This window comes from Uloborus diversus, chromosome 3 (assembly GCF_026930045.1).
Source record: "Uloborus diversus isolate 005 chromosome 3, Udiv.v.3.1, whole genome shotgun sequence".
Classification (NCBI taxonomy): Eukaryota; Metazoa; Arthropoda; class Arachnida; order Araneae; family Uloboridae; genus Uloborus; species Uloborus diversus.
The window spans coordinates 178010154-178026493 of NC_072733.1; the positions used below are offsets into that span (position 1 = coordinate 178010154).

The following is a 16340-nucleotide window of genomic DNA, read 5'->3' on the forward strand; positions in this document are numbered from 1 at the left end:
TCAGCATAATTAACTGCCCATTTTGGTGTCGGAAGTAAAACACTAAATGTACCCCAGAGGAATTCTTTTACAAATCAAAATGAATTATATTTTGACACATTTTTTCAACATCACCAGCAACACATTGTATCTTCAAGTGATTATTCATCTCAATTCATAATATTAGTATGTATTTTTTGGAAAAAACAGAATTTTTTCGAGAATCACCAAATATGATTTAAAAATACTCAAGATGTTGACCTTAGTTTAACCTCCTGTAACTTATCTATAACTGAAGTGATCAAATTTTAGACAGGCATTTCCAAATGCACAACTCTTTACCTTTAAAATGACACCTCATTTGTTTAGAAATTTTAATTTTGAAATTTGATCATCTGGTTCTCCTTATCATGGAATTGCCCTACCTCTACTTCTTTTAGTTTTCTGCCCCACTTGCAACTAAAGAAAAGTAGTTGTCATGAGAAATCTAAAGTTTATTTTTTCTTATAAGTTTAAAATAGCTTTTCTTACAAAGTTAGAACTGGACTGCACAAATTTACAATCAATTACTAAAATATCAGTGACTATAAAATACAAATAAAGTGCGTTAAATAATTTTAATTGTTCTAGAGTCCTTGAAAATAATTAGATGCGTCTTTGAAAATCTGAAGCAAAGTGGGCTCCAATTTTATTTCTTATCATATGTATGCATTATGAATTGCTCAAATGGGCAGTATGATACTCTCTTCTTACCTATTTTCTAACACTGTACACCATTTGTTTTAAAGCATTTTTCACTATTGAGCATTTTATATTTAATTCATTGTTGTGTTGGAGGGCTGATTAAAGACTAATTGTACCGAAAGCCAATGTGAGCAAGTAACAATGCGTTGTCTTTTTCCCTCCCACACTTCTCTCTGTCAACCGCTGTCATTGATTTATCGAATCAAAAACAACTTTTACTGTGTGTTATCTTGATTTTCAATTGAGTCTGTAACTTTAAAAAAGTTTTGTTTGCCTATTTCTGTCCTGTTATTTTTGTAGTTCCAACTACATCTTATACAGCTTCAAAATGCAGAATTTTATATCTATTTTTCAAACCCCCCCCCCCCCCCCCCCCCCCGGACCCCTGACAATTGCGAATATTCTATACTCCACTTAAAGGGGAGTCTTGGGTCACTCTCTTGATACCATTCCCCTCTTAAAATCAATCCAAACAGGACATCAGGGAAAACACATTAAAACACGATCAACAAAGTAAAAGTATTGCTGTATGTATCAGACAAACATAGTAAAGGGAAAAAAATATAAAAATGCCTCTTGCAATGACTGAGAGAAACGTTGTTCAAACTACAAAAGGGGCCCCACACCTGGAAAATAGTTTAGGGCCCCGTTAAGTCTAAATCCGGCCCTGGTAGCGGCCCATGCTTCTACTTATTAAGCAGCTGCTGTAAAACAGCTTATCTTGAGCTCTTAAGTTTCATAAATTTGGTGGAAAGCTATTTCTCATAACCATTTATAAGGTCAAAGCGTACAATTAGTTTTATAATAAATAATAATGTGTTATATATATGCATGCTTGTACTTTTCCGTAAATAAGTATATTTTATTCATTAAAACATTGTTTCTTTTTTGAAAATTTCAGTTCAACAAGAAATGGTGAAAAATCCTCAGCTTTTTTTGTTCAGTTTATGGCTGTTAACTATTATGGGACTTGCTTTAGCCATGTTGTTTGCCTTAATAAGTGCTGTGTTTGCTGTCATTAACACAGTTGTTACTCCAGTTGAAGTGATTACTGGAATTGCTGGTCTATACCTGTGGAATGGTATAGGAGGTAATATTTTATATTATTTTCCATTCTTTTGGTAGTGTATTCTATGCATTTTGTTTCCCAGAAAAAGTTCTTATGCTAATTTTACTTTAAAACATAAAAACTCTTGGTTTTTATCTGCCAAAAGGGAAAAATATGTAAAATAAATTCCTAATAATACCAAAAAACAGATTTACAAAATGCATCAGATCAGGTCATTGGAAGTGACTTGAAGTTGATCGCACTTGACCACCATTGGGGGGAAAAGTCATTATTTTGAAAAATCGACACTGAAAAACATAAACTAACAACAGAACTTTCTGAAGTCTTTTTGAAAAAATATTCTATTTAAACAAGGAAAAGTCTGATTTAAATTTTAAAAATCATGATGTTCAAACACCTGATATCTATATATGTAAAAATGGATGTATGTTTGTGGGTGTGTGTGTGTATGTTCCTTTTACAAAAATCCACAAATTTCGTCGGATTTCTTCCAAATTTGGCACAAAGATAAATTGTTGCTCAGGAATTCATATAGGCGGGTTTTTGGAATTTTAAAAAGACCCAAAGAGGTCTAATTTCATATTTTGAGTCATAAAATTGCTCTTTTCTGCACAAACGAATTTTTGTATATAGTTATGAATTTAATCTAAATGAAAAGCCCGTAAAAAACTGCCCTAGATGAAGTTTCTTCAAAGATTAACTTTAATCATTAAACTTGTGAACCTTGGTTCAAAGCAAATGAAAACGGTTTTCAACATATAACCACCAGGAGCTATTTTAAACGCAATCAACACAAAACGTATCCTGTACGATGGCCGTCAATGCCGTTTAGCGATGAGCGTTAAAGCATATTTGGCTAAAACGTCGTAGATACAAGAAATGAGGCTGTATATTGTTTCTTAAACTGCGACCTACAAAGCCCCAGGGGTCCATTGATGCTACTCATGATGCTACTTAATTTGAATGCTACCGTTAAATTATAATTTTTAAATATTGTTTAATTATAAAATCCACAACAGTAAGGGTTGTGTGTAATTTTTGATCAGTGTTTTTCCTGTTAATAGCAGAGAAAATACAAACATGAGTAAGGTAATAATGTTGCATGTACAATCTTTGACTGTTTCAGCATTAGACTACTTTTATTAAAACCACATCTATTTCATCCTTGCAACACAAATTTAATTTAATGTTCTATGATCCTTATGAAACCAATTTGCAATATACAGTCGACTCTTGCTAACTCGAAATTGAAGGGACGACATAAAAAATTCGAGTTACCGAAAATTCGAGTTATCAAAAATCTTACAAAAAATCATTTTATTTAAGGTATAAGTATTCTTATATGCCTCATTAACAAAAGCGAACACAAAATAAGAACATACCTTACTTTATTTAAAATATCTGTCCAGAAGAGTTTGACGGGTACTCTTTTTTCTCTCCACGTCAATTATATTTTCCAAATGGGAAATAGCATTGAATGTCTTTAAGTCCATATCAGGTCTCGATTCAATAAACAACCTCATCACATGCATGGCACTTTTTGCTTCATTAAAGGTTATCTTTTTTGGATAGATAAGTTCTTCACTCTCATCATCTTCCTCTTCTGAGAGTGGCCGAAATTCGTCAACTATGTCTTTGTCCGATAAATTTCCACACACTTGAACATCATCATCTATGTTGACAAAGTCTCGAAATGTTGTTACAGGATCTAGCTGCAGAGCTTTTGACACTAAACTCCATTCCTCATCAACTACTTCCTCGATTTCCTTTTCTTTTTCTTCCTCTTCTAGATGGATTTCCTCAGCAGATGCTTTATGGAAACCTGCCTTTCTAAAGCAGTTTGCTATTGTCTTTTGTTCAACGCAATTCCAGGCTTTATCAACCATTCTCATTGCTTGCAACACATTTACAGAAGGGTTGCTTGCTTCATCAATTTCAGCAATGCATTTTTTTACGACTTGATGACGATATTTTAGTTTGAAATTTGGGATGATTCCCTGATCTAACGGCTGTAGTTTTGAAGTGGTATTGGGAGGGAGGAACTCCAGTTTTACAGATTTTAATTTTGTTGTAATTGAGCTTGGATGGGCTGTACAGTTCTCAACAAATAGGACAATCTTGCGGTTTTGACTAGACATTTTACGGTCTAAATTTTTCAGCCATTTTTCAAACAATTTGGCTGTCATCCATGATTTTGTGTTAGCTTCATAATCCACAGGAAATGATTTAACTCCAGCGAAACATCTTGGCTTTTTTGATTTTCCTATCATTACTGGCTTTATTTTTTCTGATCCATCCATGTTGGTGCACAGTAACAAAGTTACTCGTTCCTTGCTTCTCTTTCCACCCTGGCAAGCTTCCCCTTTCACAGCCATTGTTTTGTCAGGAAGACATTTAAAAAATAGACCTGTTTCATCGGCATTGAATACATCTTTGTCGTCATACTCTTTTAGAATTGAAGACAGTGATCCCTTCCATTCTTCGCAGACTTCTTGACTTACACTTCCACTTTCTCCACAAATTTTGTAAAAAGTGATATTGTTTCTTTTCTTGAAATTTTCAAACCAACCACTGCTTGCTTTGAAATCTGTAAAGCCGAGTTGCTTCCCAAAATTCTCCGCTTTTTCTCTCAATATGTTTCCACCGAGTGGAATGTTCTGGGTACGGCACTGGGCAATCCATTTTATCAAGCACTTTTCTACTTCCGGGTATTCCGCTATCTTCATTTTTTTCCGATCCCCTTGATTGTCATCAAAGTTTTTCAGAATAGTCTCTTTATTTTTGAGAATGGTTGAGAGTGTGCTGTTCGGAATGCCAAATTCCTTCGCAATATCTATCTTTTTCTTTCACCCTTTTTCAACCGCATCAATCACCTTTTTTTTCTCTGCAATAGAAAGTGTAGTGCATTTTCGTTTTGTAGCCATATTTCATAGGGCTCGACCGATGGCATTTTTTGGCCGATGGGCCGATGCCGATTGTTCAAAGACGGCCGATTGTTTTCTCCAAATGGCCGATTGCCGATGGCCGATGCCGTTGGCCGATGCCAAAAAAAAAAAAATCAAACAGAAATAAATTGATAAGATTATCAGGGATTTAAAGGATCATTGATTTATTTCACTTTACTTCCTTTCTACGAATAAGGAAGCGTAATCACAAAAAAAAATCGGATTTCTCGACCTAAATTTCTATTTTACGATCACCCAATTTAAACTTCACAAATTTTTTCGGCACATCTGTACATGCATATGTACCTAAGAACATATAGATGACCAAAATATCCATTTTGAACGCCTCCTCAGTTAATTATCGCAAATTCTCTTGTGATGTCTTCATGCGCGTAAACTCGCGTCACTTAAAAACGTTATGAAGTAGTAACTTGAAAACGCATATGTACGTAGTATGATCTAAAAGTTCGAAGACAAGTTGTATAAAACCTTACCCTGAATAGTTCACATTACCGAAGCACATTTATCTACAAAATAACCTTGGACGACTATGCACCTCTGCAAACGTTCATATAGCTTTTAGAAGCACTCCTGGAAGACATTTTTCGCAACCTCCTGTAAAGCCTCTTGCGCTGCTGCTTTAACTTCATCGTGGGGAAGAAGGCGACTTTCATGTTGCAGATGCAATGTTCGATTGGTCAATACTCTGATATGCCAAACAAATAACCTAACGTTTCGTCGAACTTAGTTCCGTGGGACTTTTACCTGTTCCCAGCAAAAAAAAAAACAAAAAAAACAACACATTTGCATGGACGCCGCTTTCTTCCGTCAGGAGAAGATAAAGCTGCATCATAGAAGGTAGCGAAAAGTGGCTTCTAGGAGTGATTCCAAAAGTTATAAGAACACTGGCAGAATTACATAGTCCGTCAAGGTGACCTTTTGAAGGTGGATGTGCTTCGGTAATGTGAACTATTCTGGGTAAGGTTTTATACAACTTGTCCCCGAACTTTTGGATCGTACTACTTACAATTTGTATAGGGTGTAGTTATTCTTCTCCTTTTTTGACTGCTGTATGATGAAATAGAAAGAACAACAGCCAAAAAAAAAGAAAGAAAGAAAGAAAGAAAAAAAGGAAGATAAACAAAGAGACTGTTGATTTTTTTTAATTGAACATATAACTAATATTTCAGTAATATTGAAAAAATGTATGGATTTAGGTACACTAAAAATAGTTTAAAAACTATTATTTGTGTACCTAAATCCATTGTGTATTAATTATGTTGTTTAATCATTCAAAAAAAAAAAAAAAGAATAAAACTATGAAACCTCAACAAATAACGCAATTTAAGTGGAAAGATTGCACATAGACATTTTTTAGTCATCAAATTAAACAAAAAAGACAACAGATAAATTACAATATTAAATCATAATAGGAATATTTTCGTACTTATTTAAAATTTATGAATAGAAAAGTTTGCATTTTTCATAAATTTTGCTGAAAAAAGAAATAGCCATGAAAAGAGCGAGGTTCTTAAAACGCAGCTACAATAAACAAACTCAATATTTACACCAAGTTAATAACTGAATAAATATACTACTTGATCTGTTGTTTACACACATAATATTGAACAATTTGGTTGTTTAATCTTTTATCAAGCTTTACAAAGAAGTTCAAATTAAATTTTTCAATTTAACAATAATTTTCTGAAATTTAAAAAATTGCATAATAGAAAGTCCTTGAAACTTTTCTACAAAAAACTAAAATAACTCATTCATTGATTTTATAAAAATACATACAAATAGTTACTTACAACAGAAAAAAAAAATCTATTGCTATTAATGATGCAAAAAAGATGGCGCATTACGAAATATAGGTGAAACAAGTATGAGAAATACGCAAAATGACATTTCTTGACCAAAATAAATAATCGCTAAATATTTAAGAAATGCTTGAAACGACGAGGGATGGTTTGGGAGGGGGGGGTCGCCCTCTGATTGTGGAGTAACTCACACTTCGGCCCCAACTTCCACCTCATGTTTTTAGTACAGAATCGCTACCACCAACGCCTCGGAAGAGTTTCTGAATCTAATTCAGCACTTCCAAAGAAAAAATTCAAAAGTCCCTTTGATTTCCGAATTATATCACCATTCAAAACGTCTTTAATCAATTTCTTACATTACTTACATTAATGCTCTAAATTCTTTCTAAACAATAAATTAGGTTTGAAAAACAAATCTTTAATTTTATGAATGGTGTTAGTTTTAAACAACTCGGAAGTACAACTAGAGTTTAATTTCAGAAATTGAGGGAGTGGGAGGAGGGCCACACAAGTGTTCTCGGAAATTCAAAAAATAGTCGTAAAAAATAACAGTTCAAAATAATTATAAACATGGAGCAGAAAAAACCTTTTAAAACTTGCACCTGAATTTGTTTTGACGTGCAGTGGCGAATTTAAAATATAGCAAATGTTGCAATTGCGCGAGAGGCCTCATAATCATAGGGGCACCGTAGGAGTTACAAAAATCCTTATGCTATAGGTTTTACAGCTTCCGTGATAGAGAAATAGGGCCCCAAAATGTATTTCAACGGGCCCCAAACTTGTAATTCCGCCGAAGCGATACAGAAAAGACTGCATTACTGTGATTCATATTACAAATATCAAAAAATTAAAAATTACCGTCGATTCAATGGGAATCTAGAAAAATGACCCAAAAAACGGTTTCGCCATCTCATATTTGTTTCCATGGTCTCCAATTCGGCAATATATCACCAAATAATCGTCAGTCTAAGACGCTATATTAGTTTTGCATTGAAATATGTAATTAATAGCCACAAAAAATGAGTAAACTGGCTTTTCAGAACACCCGATCGAAAACAAAAAGGAAAGTGCACAACTGGAACGTACGCACACCCCACATGCGAAAATTTAACCTTGTACAGCTTAACATTTTTGAGTTATGACTATGAGAGATATATACGTACATCCAGCTGCAAGAAACAACGCAATAATTAACTTGTTTGTACCTGAATGAAAAATTAAAAATTCCTTCAGGGGTGACTAAAATAAATTCATACTGAAATTCAAGTAAAAAATTTTATTAAGAAAACAATAACTCCCTTTTCTATGTATTAAAAAGTAAAACTGCAAAGGTCCTTTTTTTAAAAAAACATCGGCCAATTTCATCGGCTTTTCGATGTATTTTAAGGCCGATGGGCCGATGTTTCCTGCAAGTTAGCATCGGCCGCCGATGCCGATGGCTAAGTTGTTGAACCATCGGCGCCGATGCATCGGTCGAGTCCTAATATTTCGATGACAAATAAACCTGAGCTTTTTCACAGCACTAATAAGTAAAGTAAGAAGACGATGGATGACTAGAACGAGAAAGGGTTTGTGTTCCGAGGAACTGGTCATTCAAGTTCAGAGAACACTTTTTCTAGAAACTCGACCATTGCCCACAGAAAACAGCAGCCGAAACATGTCTCCCCTCCCACATACCTGTGGTGAACACGACTGTGAAAATCACTAACAAAAGAGCCCGAGGACACGTTTTTCTTCTCTAGAGCGTGTAAATGGGGGAGAAAAGGGATAGCTGTTTGAAAATTCAAGTTTTAAGGGATTGAAAATTTTTTAAGTGAATGGGAAAAAAATTCGAGTTACCGAAAAGAAAGAGAATGTAATTCGAGTTAAAGAGATAAAATTTCATTAAAAACACAATAAAGGTGCAGGAAAATACTTTTTTTTTTCGAGATATCGAAAATTTCGAGTTATGGAAGTTTGAGTTATCGCTAGTCGACTGTATAAATTTTCTTTATACTATTCCTTGATTTACGTCGAATCTTTAAGTAATTCGGTTAAACTGTAACCGATAACTAATTCGGTTTGATTGAAGTCGCTCCAGGCTGTCAAAGAACAGGGCCAAAAGTACTAATAAAGCAAATAAATTGCAAAATAATCATAGTAATGCACAATAGCACAATCGGAATTTATCTTTCAAAGAGGAGGGATGTGGTCAAGGCTTTCCTTACATGTATCTATATATATATATAAATGGATGTATGTTTGTGTGTGTGTGTATGTTCCTTATACAAATTCACAGCTTTAGTTGAATTTCTTCCAAATTTGGCACAGACGTAAATTATTGCTCAAGAATTCATATAGGCTGGTTTTTGGAATTTAAAAAAAAGATCCAAAGAGGTTAAAGTTTATATTTTTAATCATAAAAAGGCTGTTTTCAACATAACCAATTTTCATATTGTTATGAGTTTGTTCTGAATGAAAAAAAAGCCTGTAAAAAATGCCCTAAATGAAGTCTCTTCAAAGAATAGCTGTAATCGTTGAGTTTGTGAACCTTGCTTCAAAGCAAATGAAAATGCTAAGCAACATATAACCACCAGGAGATATTTTAAATGCAATCAACAAAAAAAAAGAACAAAATATGCAACAAGATTCTGTAAACAAAAGATTTGTCTATTATGCAGTTGTAAGTACAAACAAGATGTTTTTTTTTTCTTTTCATGGCCTGCAAATAATTTTTTTAAAACTATCTAACATGGATAGTGACCAAAATGTGTACGCCTACTTCTTTCTCTATAACGCAGTTTAATTAACGGTTTTTAAATAGTTTGTTCAGTAAGTTCACATCCACCTACTTCCATTTTTATTGTTTTACATAACTTAAAATAATAACTGTAATGTAGTCAGTGGAGCCATTCCCACCTCTCAGAACCACTGTTTCTCTATCAATTAAAATTTTGGTGTTCTCTAAGGAATACTCTGCCTAAAGCAACAAAACTTATATATATGCTCACTCTACCTGCATCAGTGTGAGATATCATGTATAACATTTACGGCAAGTATAAGGTTTTAAAAATTTGAACTAGAGCTTAAATCTTGACAAACTTCAAATTGTTACAAGACATTAATATTACTGTCTAACTATCATTTTTAACTAAGAAAACAGAAATTTTACGTCAATATACGAAAATAAAATGTAGCTGACGTGCATCTTTTTAGGCAAGTTACACTTATCCAATTTTGCTCTATGGCATGGCACTAAATCACCATGGAAAGAGCGAGCAGAAACATTTTGTAAAGTTTTTTTATAGTAAGCAACTTTTCTGCGAAATGTGCTTGCCAGAAAACATACAAAATAACCTATCATTTGATACCTTCATTCGAAAAACACCGCCAAAAAATACGTAAAACGGAGTGTTATCATCTATTAACAACACAGACTGAATTCTTTATTTTCTGTATGGTGGGTTATCTGTTTATCTTTTGGACATTGAGGATGATTTTAAATTAATCTGAAAATATTGTAACACTGTCCAAAAAGACTATTTTGTATATATTTGTGCCTGATAGATAGGGATTGACTTTTTTTTTTTGGTAAGTTCACGACTCTTTCTAAAGAAACATTCAATGATTTATTTCCGAATAAAATGTATGTGAAAAGTACTGTTGCATTTTTTTAAGTTTTGGGGAAAGCAAAACCTACAAAGGCGGCACAACGCTTTTCTTTCGAAGCATCACATAAAAGGTTGTCCCACAAGATGCGCAAAAGACAATCCTTTGTCTTTGCAGTAAGACAATTTATGTACCGCCCGGCTGATTCAACCTCAGACAACATACCAGTGGACACTACAGAGTCCAAACAATATTCCTCATACTTTTTTGCTTTAAGTTGATGTTACTTTTTCGGCAAATGCTTGATTTTCTGTGTTATTTAAAGTATTTTGAAGATATGAGCTTAGAAAGCAGTGTGAATGTAATTTTTTACGCTCATTTAGATAGAATTCATTCATTTGATTATCCTAAAGATATGTTGCATTGAAAAGCACCCGGGCAACGCCGGGTAGTAAGCTAGTATATTTATAAAGTATGGAACCCCAATTTCGGAATTCCAAAATCTGAAAAATCCAGAGCTTTTTTTTTGTGAATAGTTGTTTGCCTAATTCAACATATTTCCTCGGCTTTAGGAATAAATATCTTCCTTAATCCCCCCCCCCTCCAGCACTTTCTATATTTCAAAAAACAAAAAAAAGAAAAAAGTTTATTAATTTCATTTTAACAGCGTGAAAATGCTGTTGTCCTGTATACATACCTACAATATAAAATCTTTCATATATTGCGCCCAAGTATAGCACCCTGATTTGCCCCCTTTTGAAGGGGATTTTGGCTTTGTCCCCATTTGTCAACGTCTTGTTTGAGTCTCAGAATAATGAAGTGTCCTAGCAAGTGGGTTGGCTGGAAACCATCCAACAAGGGGAAGGCATAACTATGGCTTTTACTTTTTTAAACCTGCACCAATATCCAGAGACAGTGAATGCAAGACAAAAACAGGAAGTGACTTTGAAAAACAACAACTTTTAAGTGGAACTCGAGTTCCTTTCCATTTCAGTTTGTGCTGTTTTGTTCAATGAAAAAATGCTAAATTTTTCATGGTTTAAGTGAGCATTCAAAAATTTCTTATTTTAATTTTATAATGTTTTAGTTTATTTTTTATGATCAGAAGGGGAAAAAAATCGATGAAGAAAGCTTTTTATTCTGACTCAAAATTCAGAAGCATCACTTATTGATTTTTGTTTACAAAACTGAGATTTTTCAGCCTTTTCTTTTTTTCTGCTATGCTTTTAAAAATGAATGTGTTTTTTAACTGTTTGTTGATGATTCATTTTTAACTATCAAAAGCATCACTATTCAATAAGTTTTAAAATAAAACTGCATTCAATTAAGGAAAAAATAAATTTCAAATGTCAAAAAATGTTTTTTTAAAGAACTTTTTAAAAAGAGGGCACAAATAATGTTAATTACCGATTATCGAGTGAAACATGTAAAATACAATCTTCACTGAGTTTTAACTTGGACCAATTATGCAAAGCGGAGTGGTTCAAATGAAGCAATCTTTCGTGTTCCGTGGCACACACAGGAATTTTGTAAGTGGAAGGTCCTAGGTTGAAAGTCCCATTTCTATATCATACCCCAATACGCTGTCAAACATATTAACTTGATTTTATCAATTCATGAGAACAAGAAACTAAACAGTAAAAAATAAACTAATGAATAAATAATTAGCATTTTATTCAATAAAATATACTTCATAATATAATCAGAAAGTAAAATAATTTATGTTTTTACTTTTTTCATAATTAAAAAAATGGATTCAAGTTCATAGAATCTAATTTTAGTGTATAATTATAAAACTAAAAACGTTATTACAGTGTATTCATTTATAATCACCATTCTGCTTCTTATACGCAATTCATTATAGGAAAAGTGTACAATATTTTAAAAAATCATTTTAACATGAAAATTTGATTTTTTCACTTAGGTATTAGAACTGAAGTTTTTGTTACTGTCTTTTGAAATTATTCTATGTACAAAATACGTAAAAACATAGAATCGTAACCAATTAGGAGAAAAAGCAAGACCTATGGGAGGGGTTCGAACCCCCTGCACCGCTTCCTTACGGTTGCCACTGTTCAGGTTAAATGATTTTGCTGAAATGAGTGAACTATATTTAATATCTGAAGAAAAAAAACTTAAAAAAAGAAAAAAGCAGCATGGTAGTGAAAAGTAAGAGTTAAAAATCAATCTTTTCCCTAAATTAAGTTTAAAAATAAGTTTTGCCAGTTAAGCATAGGTTTCAATAATATGAATAACCTTATAGTTAAGATAAATAAATACCTTTGTGCTGAAAAGTAAAGTACAGTCGACTCCCGCTACAACGCGATTCAACTTACGCGAAATGGCTATAACTTGAATTTTTCTCGAGTAACGAATTTTAGAGCTGTCGCGAATTTCTCGTCCACAACACGAATTTTTTGGAAGAAAGTATCGGCTTCATAATTGACATCTAAATATTGATTTCGTGAATGTTATTACATCCCTTTAGTATCACTGACAGTGAAAGTTCCCACAGCAAACTAATCTACGCATAACGTTGTTAGTGCATCAAATAACCGCTCAGCATCTTTCATTTATTGATTTTTTTTCTTGGATTCTAAACATGAAAGTTGTTGAAAAAAAATGCACTTTAATGCCCTTTTTCATTTAACGTTAGTAAAGATGAAGGGGGGGGGAGTTTCTGACAAAAAAAAAGATTTAAAAAGTCTGGATGTGCTTGGACAACTTCAAAATGTTGACGCGACGGTGGCAACGCAATGAGTATGAGTGAATCTTCCATATCCGTAAACGTTCAGAAATTAGTTTCAATATCAAAGCTTGCAGAGTCTAAGCAAATTATACATTATAACGAGCTGATGTGTGCATCACATGACTTCCTTTAATACCAATTTAAAGTTATTTCCCCATTACTGGCATTTTTAGTGTGATTTAATAGTTAACTCTCTAAATATCACCAACAGTGGCCAAATTGAAACCAGATTTAAAAAATAAATAAAAAATCTGCCAAATTTGTCGCCAAGTTGGCGACGAAACTTGTCGACCAAAAGACTGGCGATATATTGCCAAGTGTCCGCCAGAGTATAACACCACTTGAGTTTGCATCGAAATTAACAATGAATTTCCCCTCAAAAAGGGGCAAAAGACCCCTTTAGAAACACCCGAATGCAACCAGAAAAGAAGGTGCACAACTCGACCCCACTAGGAGTCTACATACCAAATTTCAACATTCTAGGACATACAGTTCTTGAGTTATGCGACATACATACGCACATACATACGTACATACAGACGTCACGAGAAAACTCGTTGTAATTAACTCGGGAAACGTCAAAATGGATATTTCAGGCGTCTATACGTTCTTAGGTAGTACATATGAACATGTGGTCGGATCGAAAAAAAAAGCAAAATGGGGGTGAGCAAAATGAAAGTTAAGGCTGATTTTTGAGTGAAAATTTTTTGCGAATACAATACTTCCTTTTTTTTTTGTAAAGGGAAGTAAAAATGGAATCTGCTCTTGTATTAATGGATTAAAGAGATCAGGAAGAGGAGCTGTTGCCGTAAATGGAAACATTATAAAAGAAAAGCCGAAGCAACGGTATTTTAAAATGTATGAACCATGAGTACGATCCGATCATGGAATATAAATTATCATCATTGTTTTTACTCCTAAATATTATAACAGTATCTACTATACAGTACTATTATATTGCAGCATTTCACTATTACTACATACTATGCGCACCGTGTTGTTTTATTTTATGTCTTTCCCTCCAACCCACCGATCATTCATTTTGTGCATCTTAAAGTGTTTTATGTTGAATAAAGCAACTTTTTTATTTTTAAATACTATAACAGTTCAAATTTTTATGTAAGAAACTAATGTATAGTTGAGGAATGATTTAAAGCAGTTTGAGCGGTGTTTATAAATGTCTAAAAGAATTTGGTATGTTCCTAAAAAAATGTGTACATAAATTTTTCCACAGCGCGAAATTTTGACTTACGCGAGGAGTCTTGGAACGCATTCCTCGCGTAAGTCGGGACTTGACAGTATGAAATAAGTGTCAAACAGCACAAATTGTAGATTACTGCTGACACATGTTTTGGTGTTACAAGGAACGCCTTTTTCAATGCAAAAGAAATGAGCTTATTATGAAAATATGTTCGAAAAAAGCTTTTGTTGGATGTCTTTGTTGTTGTTATTTCTTACTTTAACCTTATAGTTATTTTTCATATTTGTTGTAAATATGTCTAAAAGAACTTATTAGGAATACTGCATAAATGAGTATATTAATAATGCTTAATCATATCTTGAGAATCTGAGCTATATTTATGAATTAATGTTACCAAATATCAGTTTTTAAATGAAAAAGAGTTTCTGTATATAGTTATAAATAAGACTGGCATTTCAATTAGCAGGATTTTTGTAAATTTTTATGGGTATTTTTATTAAAATTATTTGCTTCCTTTTCAGCTCTCTTCTCTGCATTAAGTGTCCTTAGCTGGGTTGCACAATATTTTGCTAAGCTGAAGGCAAATGTCATGACTAAAGATGAATTAGATCAACAATGGACTTCTGAAGATAAGGCATGGCTGGGATATAGTTTCTGGTTTGCTGTTGTTTGTTTTATTTTATTTCTTATCAACATTATTATAACGTCATTGGCTATGAGACAGCCTTGGGAAAGAAGAAAGCCTAAGCTTACTATGAATAAAAACCCGGAAGGTGTTATTATGTTATACTGATGTTCCTTTCTCTGCTTTTTGTGTAAATATTGTTCGTTTTAACAGTTTACATTTGTGACATTTACCTTATATAAGGGGGAGTTGTTGTGATAGTATATAAATCTCACCTTGTGTATAGTAAATGTGCTGACATTGTGCCTTTTGTTGTTGTTATATTGATGCCAGATCTTATAACTTGAAATTTTGATGCTTTTGTGATTTGGTGCTTGTAGAAAATTGTGTATCACTTTTTAATAAAATAGAATTTTCCAAAAGCTTTTCACAAAGATTAAAGAGTGCCTACATTAATAAACTGCATGAGATTGATTTTCAGTTTTATCATTGATATGTCTTTCCTATTTCTGAGGTTTGTGTTCTATTGATAACACATAATTACATCTTCTATAATTACGTATTTATAAGTAAATACTATGTGTGATACTGAAGCTGCCTCAAGTAATTATCTGATCAACAGTTTTTTAACAAAAAATTGTATGAATAATTATTGTTGGTATTTACATTATTTTTCAGGCAGACTAGTTCAACAAACAGTTTTTAAAAAAAAACTATTTTTTTAAAGGGAAAAGGGAGTTTTAGGGAGGAAGTTGCGTGTTTAATTTATTACTAATCATTGTTTTTTATGTAATTGTGTAAATTATGTATTCTTAAATATCTAACAAATTTGGAACCATTTTAAGCAGAAATGAATAAAAGTTGATCAATCTTAGAATAATTTTTGTTTTAGTTTCTAAACTTCTTTATTTTTAATTATAACTTATAGAAAATAAACATAATGCTTTAGCTCTATTTGATTTTAAACCGCTGTCTTGGGAAATCTGAATGGTTTAAGTTGGATGTGTGTTAGAACTTGCAAAATATTTGCTTTGTAGTTTTTCATTAATAAGTTACATTACAGTGCAGAATTTTAATTAGTTTTTATTATTATTTAAAAGTTAAATAGTAATTAATGCTAAAAACTAACAATGCCAATTTAAATTATTTCATTATATAACTCTACAGCTTTATATTATACTAATAATATAAAGGTGTAGAGTTTGTTTGAACGCGCTAATCTCAGGAACTACTGGATCGAATTGAAAAATTCTTTTTTTTGTTGATTAGTCCTTTCATTGAGGAAGGCTATAGGCTATATAACATCATGCTTTGACTAATAGGAGTGGAGCAGCAATTTAACATGTTATGAAAATGGGAAAATTTATATCATAATATAAAATGCTTGGAACGCAGAATATGCATAGCCACGCTGGCTTGACCTGAAAAGCGGGCTTCACGATCCAGTGGGCGTAAGTTTGAGTCAGCCATGAGGCAAATCTCAAGGGTACTTTTCAAAGAAAATCCTAAACCATGCTAAAAATGATTTGTAAAAAAAAGAAATAGATATCACTCATTTGGAAGAAGAGCGCCATAATACGAAGAAGAGAAATTTTACAGAAGAAGCGTTTGGAAGTTGAA

At 32.8% G+C, this 16340-nt stretch overlaps 1 protein-coding gene across 1 annotated transcript in view; it reads left to right on the plus strand.

Annotated features, from left to right (window-relative positions):
• Positions 1-15226, plus strand: part of LOC129218396 (clarin-3-like) — a 48599-nt gene extending 33373 nt beyond the window's left edge. Inside the window, exons 2-3 of the mRNA XM_054852647.1 lie at positions 1625-1813; positions 14617-15226. Of these exons, the coding sequence (XP_054708622.1) occupies positions 1625-1813; positions 14617-14888 (461 nt within the window). The 3' untranslated portion in view covers positions 14889-15226. The remainder of the gene's footprint in view (positions 1-1624; positions 1814-14616) is intronic.
• The last annotated feature ends 1114 nt before the right edge of the window (positions 15227-16340 follow it).